The following is a 10,000-nucleotide window of genomic DNA, read 5'->3' as shown; positions in this document are numbered from 1 at the left end:
GTGGCAGGGCGTCGGTCGAACCCATCGCCCTTTTTAATTTGCTCGGTGTCGCTTTGACGGGTCGCGCCTCCATTTCCGGAAAGTTCGCTGGCTACACGCGCTAACTCCTCAGCTCCCCGTGCTGTGTCTCCCTGGCACCCCTGTCCTTCTCTTCCATGATTGGCTCGAGGAGCTCTTCTGCTGCTCCCTGATTGGCTGGCCCCTCCCCTCCCGCGCCCATCCGGTGAACCTCAGTAAATCTCGGCCACCTCTTTCTGATTGGTTGCCGCCCCCCCCCAGCCCAGATGACTGACTCTCCTCTGCAGGCCCAATGGCTGCTGGGAGACTCAGGCCTCGCCCGCCCGTTCCTTCTTTTCAATCATTTGCCAGTTTTTTTGTTCTCTCTCTGGCTTTGTTGAATTTTATGTTTATTTGTTTTTGCTTCTGCTGGTTTATTAAGCTCAGTTTCCCTTCTCTTTCTCTCTCTCTCCCTCCCTCTCTCTCTCTCTCTCTCTCCCCCCCACTCCCTCCCTGTTGCCGTTTGTGTTTGTGTGTCTGTCTGTCTCTGGTTTTGCCCTTTTTTTGGTTTTGTTTATTGTTCTGTTTTTTCCCGTGTGGTGTGTGCAGTGGAGCGGTGGTTAATTTTCTCCGTAGCATTGACAGCATGCCCGACATTAAGCCGCGCCGCAAGTCCCTCCCCTTTGTCAGCGACCTGGTGAGGAAGAGGCGGAGCTTTGCTTTGATTGGGCAGACGGGGGGGCGGGTGGGAGGGGTTTTAGGGGGCATTCCTCTCGAAACCTCATTCGTTCTGCATCCGCACCCTCTGTAGCCCCACCCACATTTCACTTCCTCTTCCTCTTGTCCTTGTTCTGCTTTTCTTCGTTTCGTTTTCTTTTCGCGGTCCTGCCGGGAGCGGGCGCTGGACCGGACGAAATCGCGAAGCGAGGCAGCGCGAGGTTTCGCGAGACACGTGGGCGGAGCTACCACGAGCCGTCAATCACTCGACTTGTTTTAGCCAATCAAAACGGCGTGCCCTTCACAGCAGGAAACATTCGTTGGTTCAAATCAGCGAACTTGCTCGTGACGGGCGTACTCTAGCCCCGCCCATTTTTGCGTTTCACGAAGCCTCGCACTCCCAATGCTAAAAGGCTTGCCATTAAAAAATAATAATAATAATAATAATTAACTTACATTTTGGTGCATTAGATTCACTCTCTGCCTCACAGAGGCCAATCTAATCCGTCCTCTCAGTCTTAATGAATCATAACTATCTATTATCCATCCCCTCCCGGGGTTATATTGATTTACTTCATGTAAGAACTGAAGACAAAAAGCAGTGTTTTCAGCCCAATATTCCGAGCTGGGTCTGACCTCCTTACCCTGTCACCCCGGGTCATGTGACTCTTTGGATAAATGTGATTTTTTTTAAATGGCTGAAACAAATTTAAGGAGACTAGGGCGGACGATCTGGGTGCACCTCCACTTGACTTCATTGGGGTCATCCATGAGGTCATCTGCATGAGGCCCCTCCCCCCTCCCGGTGTGTGTGCTGACTTCCTGTCTTTGTGGAGACAGCAGGAAGTTTGGATTCCAGCTGGTTTCCATGAGTAACATGTGAATACAGAAGCTATCAAACTGACCAGTGATCTAATCGAATTACTTTTATTATTATTGTTTGGAATTCACATTATTGTAATTAAGGGCATTGTCCAGTTTACATGTACATGTCTTTCTAAAATCAATTGTGAATGTTAAAACCAGAGGAACCAGTGGAACCCAAGTTTTTTGCTCTCTCTCTCTTTCTCTCTCGCTCTCTCTCCACTCTCTCTCTCTCCTGTGCCAAAGACAGGGTCCACCATCTCCACTTTTTGAGGAAACACCTCCTCCCCCGAACACTCCTCCCTCTCCACCTCTTCGTTTTTATGTTCTGAGCTCTTTCTTTCTCTCGGTTTGCCTTTTTCCCTCCCCATCCCTCCCTCCCTCCCTCCCTCCGTTCTCTCCATCCCCAGGGCTCACTCGTCCCTCATGCAGATGTGCTTGCGCTCCTATCTGTTCATCTATTCTGCCTCTTCTCCCGTCCGTCTGTCTGCCTGTCTGTCTGTCTGTCCTGGTGGTTGTGCCTGTTGGTCTGTGGAAGGTAAATTCGTGATGATCTCACACTTTCTCCTGTCTCCCCCTTACCCCCCGACTATCCTGGGACAGGCCATGGTGAGTACCCCATTAAACACACAGAGCAGAAGTACACCGCACATAGGCAGTGAGGTCCATAAGTATTTGGGCAGTGACACAACTTTTGTTCTTTTGTACTCCTGCACACTGAATTTGAAATGAAACAGTAAAATAGTGTTTTAAAACTGTCAGCTTTAGAATGAGAGTACTTGCATCTACATCGGGTGACCTGTGTAGGAATTACAATAAATAAATTAAAAACTTTAGAGTTCTGGGCACTGTGCTTCAACGTCAACGCAAACTCAAGGAAACTTGACAATATTTGGCTGAATTCGTTTGAAAAGCTTTTTTTTTTTTATGATGACGCATTCACGAAAGCATGACTATGAAAGCCGTGTATAGAAGGTTGAGGACCACTCCTACGCATTGCAGCAAACACCTTCAGCAGAACATTCCACAGAGCTGAGCTGTTTCTTCAGCCTGAAGGCCGGTCTCAGGTTCTAATTTGTCTGTCTGGCGTTCCGCTTGATTGACATACAGTATGTCATGGCAGTGTTGACAAATGTCAATAGAGTCAGCCAAAAAGATTTTGTGTTTCCTTCATTTATTTTATCTGATGTCCATCTGTCTGTCTTTCTGTCTGTCTGTGTGTCCATGTGTTTGTCTGTCTGTCTGTCCATGTGTTTGTCTGTCTGTCTGTCCATGTGTCTGTCTGTGTGTCCGTCTGTCCGTGTGTCTGTCTGTCTGTCTGTCTGTCTGTCTGTCCATGTGTTTGTCTGTCTGTCTGTCTGTATGTCTGTCTGTCTGTCCGTGTGTCTGTCTGTCTGTCTGTATGTCTGTCTGTCCGTGTGTCTGTCTGCCTGTCTGTCTGTCTGTGTGTGTGTGTCTGTCTGCCTGTCTGTCTGTCTGTCCGTGTGTCTGTCTGTGTGTCTGTCTGTCCGTGTGTCCCGGGCTCCAGTCTCTGGTCCAGAACTCTCGCAAGGCGGGGATCACCTCGGCGATGGCCTGCAGCACGCTGAACAACGAGGAGCTGGTGGGTCTGAGAGTCTTCTCCCTCCTTTTCACCCTTTCATTTGCACATCCGTCTGTCCTTCTGTCCATCCATCTGTCCATCCTTCTGTGCATCGATTCGTCCTTCCATCCATCTGTCTGTCTGCATCTCCCACCCGTCCATCCGTCTGTTCATCCATACATCCGTCCTTCCGTCCGTCTGTCTGTCTGTATCTCCCATTGGCCCAGCTAGGGTCATGACCTCTATGTGTGTAAATCAGTGTCAAGTCTTCCCAGGGACCCCCTGCAGTACCTTCGGGGACTCCTAGTTGAATATTTACGTCTAATGAATTTTAGGATTTGGAATGTTTGTGTGTCAGCCTGTCGGCCTCGCCTCACACGTTACCCACCTTACCCCCCCCGCGCCCCTCCCCCCCACCTGCAGAAGAGCCACGTGTATAAGAAGACCCTGCAGGCGCTGATCTACCCCATCTCCTGCACCACGCCCCACAACTTCGAGGTGTGGACGGCGACCACGCCCACCTACTGCTACGAGTGCGAGGGGCTGCTGTGGGGCATCGCCCGCCAGGGCATGAGGTGCTCCGAGTGCGGGGTCAAGTGCCACGAGAAGTGCCAGGACCTGCTGAACGCCGACTGCCTGCAGAGTGAGTCAGGCCTACAGGCCTGTACTATACCACTACGTCTATACCACCACATACTATACCACTACGTCTATACCACCACATACTGTACCACTATGTCTATATCACTACGTCTATACCACCACATACTATACCGCTACATATTACACCACTACATCTGTACCACCACATACTATACCACTACGTCTATATCACCACATACTATACCACTATGTCTAAATCACCACATACTATACCACTACGTCTATACCACCACATACTATACCACTACGTCTATACCACCACATACTATACCTCTACATCTATACCACCACATACTATACCGCTACAGCTACATATAAACCACCACATACTATACCTCTACATCTAACATCATAAACTATACCGCACATACTATACCCTACATCTATACCACCCATACTATACCACCATCTATACCACCACACTATCATGTAATTAACACCACTATATCTCATCTTACACACTATATCATGTACCATATATTACACGGACACCATTGCAGTCAGATTGAATGCTCCTGTCCTTTTTTTTTTTTTTTAATTGAACAATAAAAACTTTTTTATAGCAGTTTTATTCATTTGCAGCTTTATAAATATGCTTTATAGAGATGAAAAAAGCATGTAATATAAACAGTGTACTGTAAAACAGAACAAGGACATGGACTCACAAGAGTCTTTTAAGAGTATTAAAAGCATTAAAGCATGAAAAAGGTGCACATTTGAAAGGGAAGTTAAAATAAAAGGGAAAATAAAATGTGATTATTTATTTTTTGTTTTCCGCGCCCATCCCGTACCCCCGCCTCTGCTCCAGGGGCGGCGGAGAAGAGCTCCAAGCACGGGGCGGAGGACCGCACCCAGAACATCATCATGGTGCTGAAGGACCGCATGAAGATTCGGGAGAGGAACAAGCCCGAGATCTTCGAGCTCATCCAGGAGGTGTTCGGCGTGATCAAGGCCACCCACGCCACCCACATGAAGCAGATCAAGCAGAGCGTGCTGGACGGCACCTCCAAGTGGTCCGCCAAGATCAGCATCACAGGTGGGCGTCGGGGAACCAGGGTTTCTTTGACCGGAGGTTGCCGGTTCGATTTCTGCAGTGGGGCACAGCAGTGGTACCCTTGACCCCATGGCCCAATTTGCTCCTTGGAAAATAAGCTTCTGATATTTTTTGTGTATGTGTATATGTTTATGTATTCAAAGCGTGAGATCTGAAATATCAAATATGTGATTAGAATGTTCTTAACTGAGCATTCTAAATGCTGATTTAACAATCACTACTGGCAAGTGAAAGCAATGGAGTTCTAGAACGCCGACTTAGAATTTTGGAGAGCGTTCCGAAAAACCAGAAGGGTTAAATGGCCATTAAAGAATGTTCCGCTGATTATGACATCACAATGCGGCGACGCTTCCTCCCCTTTCCGCCACAGTGGTCTGCGCCCAGGGCCTCCAGGCCAAGGACAAGACGGGCTCCAGCGACCCCTACGTCACCGTGCAGGTGGGCAAGACCAAGAAGAGGACCAAGACCATCTACGGCAACCTCAACCCCGTGTGGGAGGAGAACTTCCACTTGTGAGTGCGTCGCCGGCGTCCCTTACGCTCGCTCCAGTCCGCGGGTCCCTTACGCTCGCCAGTCCCAGTGCGTCCAGCGTCCCTACGTCGCTCCAGTCGCGAGTGCGGCCTGTCCTACCTCGCTAGCCCCAGTAGCCGTCGTATGTCAGGGATTCGCTACCTGTGAGAGGGTGGCATTCAGTTGTGTCATAATTTTAGCATCGGCAGGGTGCCAGGTAATAATAATAATAATAATAATAATAATAATAATAATAAAAATAACCCTTTTTTAATTGAGAGCAAAGGAAAAATCAGAGGTAAAAAGGTTAATTATTATTATTATTATTATCCTTTATTAATTGAGAGCAAAGGGGAAATCAGGAGTGAAAATGTGATGAGAAAATGCCATGTTGTGGTTTAAGTGGAATAGAAATGGCAGTGAGAGCGGCGGACGGGCGTTCTGTAGCTTGGCTCACGCCGCCCTGTTTCCCGCCGTTTCCCGCCGTTTCCCCAGCGAGTGCCACAACTCCTCGGACCGCATCAAGGTGCGCGTGTGGGACGAGGACGACGACATCAAGTCGCGCGTGAAGCAGCGCTTCAAGCGCGAGTCGGACGACTTCCTGGGGCAGACCATCATCGAGGTCCGCACGCTGAGCGGGGAGATGGACGTGTGGTACAACCTGGGTCAGTGTGACATCACAAGTGCGCGATCCACGAGAACATTCTTAACTGAACATTCTGATGCTGATGTCACAGTCGCTGCTGGTGACAGAAAGCAGTGGAGTTCTAGAACGCTGACTCAGAATCTTCTGCGTTCCAGAAAACCTACTCTTCTGAGGGATTAAATAAGTAATAAGATCTGATTGGTCAATGCCCCGTTGCTGTCCTAAATATCCTTGTTCCTTTTGTTACGTGCAGTTCCATAAATATGTTTTGGCATATTTGTGTGTGCTTGTCATTGCCAGTTAAGAAGATGATTTAAAGTTAGATTTTAATTGGAGAGGCAGAAGGAGTAAGGTGAAAGAGAGAGAGAGAGAGAAAGGGAAAAAAACAAAAGAAGTGGGAAGAGGAGAGAGGAGTGAGGGAGTGTGAGGGACTGGTGGAGAGAGGGAGGGAGGTGGCAGGAATGACATGGTGAGTGTGAGAGAATGTAATGCATGTTTGAATTTTAACATGGTGGCTGTCCTGGTGTGTGTGTGTGTGTGTGTGTGTGTGTCTGCGCAGACAAGCGTACGGACAAATCGGCCGTGTCCGGAGCCATCCGCATGCACATCAGCGTGGAGATCAAAGGGGAGGAGACTGTGGCACCCTATCACGTGCAGTACACCTGTCTGCACGAGGTGAGGAGGGGCGTGTGTGGGTGTGCGTGCGCGTGCATGTGTGTGGGTGTGTGTGTGCGTGGGTGCATGTGTGTGTGCGTGTGTGGGTGTGCGTGCGCCCACATGGGTGGGGGTGTGTGTGCGTACGTGTGTGTGGGTGTGTGTGTGCATGTGTGGGTGTGCGTGTGAGTGTGTGGGTGTGGGTGCGTGCACATGGGTGGGGGTGTGTGTGCGTACGTGTGTGGGTATGTGTGTGTGTGTGTGTGCATGCGTGTGTGTGTATGTGTATCTGTCCGTAGTGTCTATGTGTCTGTGTATATGTCCAGCTACGTACTTTCCCACAGTTACATTTCCTGAAGCTGTAACTGGCCTATAGGACCATCTGGAGTGGGCGTGGCTTAACAGGCTCCGCCTCTCCTTTTGGCCCCAGCACCTGTTCCACTACCTGACGGACGTGCAGAACGAGGGCGTGGTGAAGATCCCGGACGCCAAGGGCGACGACGCCTGGAAGGTGTACTTCGAGGAGACGGCCCAGGAGATTGTGGACGAGTTCGCCATGCGCTACGGCGTGGAGTCCATCTACCAGGCCATGACGTGAGCGGCACCTTCTTACCAAACGCCCAGCCACACCCCACACTGAGCCTCTTACCAAACGCCCAACCACAACCCACACTGAGCCTCTTACCAAACCCCCAACCACAACCCACACTGAGCCTCTTACCAAACCCCCAACCACAACCCACACTGAGCCTCTTACCAAACCCCCAACCACAACCCACACTGAGCCTCTTACCAAACCCCCAACCACAACCCACACTGAGCCAAGATCTCTTACCAAACTCCCACCCAAACCCACGCCACATTTTAAAGGGCTGCATAATAGGCATCGCTCTCTGAAGTGATGCAGTGATGCTAATAAAATAATTCCAAACTATAATCATAAAAATAATTCCCTACTCACTGGCCTGAGAAATGAGGTGCGCCCGTGCCACAGTCACCGGCGGGGAAAAAAGCCCGGCTTAAATAAAAAGTGATTCTGTCTCCATCACGCACCCCCAGCTCATCGATTCCCATTTAAAGCATCCCCCCGCATTTGCGCTGAGGCAGTGATGAGGGTCATGCAGTAATATTAATAATAATAATAACGATGGTAACCATGGCGATATGCAGCCCCCCCAGACTCGCATTACCGTGAGGCAAAGGTTGTGGAACGCTCGGCGCAGACACTGGGAGTAATGCGGAGTAATGCGGAGTAATGCATTGGTGCATTGCCCAGAGTACTGCCCCATGCACACCCTGCATTAACGCGCTCAGTAATGCACCTGGCAGTGCCCTGGGATGTTTACCGTGACATGAGTTCGCTGGGCGTGTGCAGCGAGGCGTCTGAGCTGTTACCCTCGTGTCAGTCAGTAGGCCAGTGTCTGGCACACACACAGATGCCCTGCAGTCTGTATATAAAGCTGTCTGTGTGATCCACGGGCTTGGCAGGGATCGCACTGCGGTGTACGTCAGAGGAGGAAATGACTCTGAAATGCATCACCGCTGTCGGACTGCGCGTCGCTAGGAGCTCACACGCTCACACACTCACACGCTCACACACTCACACACTCACACGCTCCGTATTCCTTCCTGGTTTGCATAAAGAATTATCACTGCACAGGATATTGATAGAGTATCTTTGGTGCTGTTCTGATTGGCCAGCAGAGTGTTTTCACCCTTTGAAGAGTGGGTTTTCAGGAATGTTCAGTTCAGAACATTCTACCAGCAGTTACTGTTACACCAGCATTAGAATGTTCAGTTCATAACATTCTACCAGCAGTTACTGTTACACCAGCATTAGAATGTTCAGTTCATAACATTCTACCAGCAGTTACTGTTACATCAGCATTAGAATGTTCAGCTGAGAACATTCTAATCACGTATTTGTGACCTCACAGCTTTAAAGGGTTAAGGAGGGCTCTGTGTGTTCTCTCCCTCCCTCCCTCCCTCCCTCCAGCCACTTTGCCTGCCTGTCGTCCAAATACATGTGCCCCGGCGTGCCAGCGGTCATGAGCACCCTGCTGGCCAACATCAACGCCTACTACGCCCACACCACCCAGTCCTCCAACAACGTCTCCGCCTCCGACCGCTTCGCCGCCTCCAACTTCGGGGTGAGTGAGCCCTGGTTCGGGGGTATGGTGGGATAGCGCAGGGGTATGGTGGGATAGCACAGGGGTATGGTGGGATAGCGCAGGGGTACGGCAGGATACCACGGTTTTGAAATTCACCGGTCTCATCCTGTGAACGTTCTCAGCTCATGGCAACTACAAGACTGTCTCTCCCTCTCTCTTTCTCTCCCTCCCTTTCTCTGTCTATCTTGCTCGCACTCTCACCCTCTCACCTTTTCTTTCTCCCACCCTCTCTCTCTCTCTCTCTCTCTTTCTTTCTCACTCTTTCCCCTACCCTCTCTTTCTCTCTCTTTCTCTCTTTCTTTCTCACTCTTTCTCCCACCCTCTCTTTCTCTCTCTTTCTCTCTCTCTCGCTCTGTCTTTAACCTCGCTCTTTCTCTGTCGGTCTCTCTGCTCTGTAACTCCCGCTGATGTGTTTGGCTCGTGTGTGTTCTGTAACACGCGTGACGGTCACGTGACCGCGGTCAGGCGGCGGTTTACACCCGGTGATGACTTCCTCCTCACACCGCCCCCAGCAGGGACTGAGAGCCCAAAGCAGTGAGCGGGTACAGACCCGGTCACGTGACATATAACCGTAATACAGCAGCAGCAGAGAGTCGCCTTCATGTTGCATTGTTAAGGGCTCTCTCACTGCCCGTGAGTGGACTGACTCATCCTAACCAGCACCAGCACCACCGCTGCAGGCCGCCCACCAGGGCCCTGCTGGCACCCGAACGCGGTGCGCTAGAATGTTCTGGAACGCTCACACCACACATCGGCTGAGCGGGGGGAGTTCATTTTGGGACTCTTGTTGTTATGTACAACAAAGTTAAAAATTAAAGTGTGTGTTTGTGTGTGTGTGTGTTTAACAGAAAGAGCGGTTTGTGAAGCTCCTGGACCAGCTGCATAACTCCCTACGGATCGACCTCTCCATGTACCGGGTACTGTACTGTGATGTCATCACTTCCCTCTGTCTTTCTTGTGCCATTTGTACTGTGATGTCATCGCTTCCCTCTGTCTTTCCTGTGCCAGTTGTACTGTGATGTCATCACTTCTCTCTAACCGTTCTGTCTGTTGTACTATGATGTCATCACCTCAGTGCGGTCACTCCTGCATGTCCACTGTGTTGTGATGCAATTCCAACTCTCCTGTGTGTTTTTTTTATT

At 50.1% G+C, this 10,000-nt stretch overlaps 1 protein-coding gene across 1 annotated transcript in view; it reads left to right on the top strand.

Moving 5' to 3' along the window:
• LOC135251949 (protein unc-13 homolog A-like) overlaps positions 1-10,000 on the top strand; it is a 60,736-nt gene that overhangs the window by 29,627 nt on the left and 21,109 nt on the right. Inside the window, exons 16-24 of the mRNA XM_064329829.1 lie at positions 3,107-3,181; positions 3,584-3,803; positions 4,632-4,859; positions 5,248-5,389; positions 5,883-6,052; positions 6,593-6,708; positions 7,118-7,281; positions 8,684-8,837; positions 9,707-9,775. Of these exons, the coding sequence (XP_064185899.1) occupies positions 3,107-3,181; positions 3,584-3,803; positions 4,632-4,859; positions 5,248-5,389; positions 5,883-6,052; positions 6,593-6,708; positions 7,118-7,281; positions 8,684-8,837; positions 9,707-9,775 (1,338 nt within the window). The remainder of the gene's footprint in view (positions 1-3,106; positions 3,182-3,583; positions 3,804-4,631; positions 4,860-5,247; positions 5,390-5,882; positions 6,053-6,592; positions 6,709-7,117; positions 7,282-8,683; positions 8,838-9,706; positions 9,776-10,000) is intronic.

Source organism: Anguilla rostrata, chromosome 3, assembly GCF_018555375.3.
Source record: "Anguilla rostrata isolate EN2019 chromosome 3, ASM1855537v3, whole genome shotgun sequence".
In the NCBI taxonomy this organism is placed as follows: Eukaryota; Metazoa; Chordata; class Actinopteri; order Anguilliformes; family Anguillidae; genus Anguilla; species Anguilla rostrata.
The sequence above is the reverse complement of the archived record's forward strand: the minus strand, read 5'-3'. Positions and strand labels throughout refer to the sequence as shown.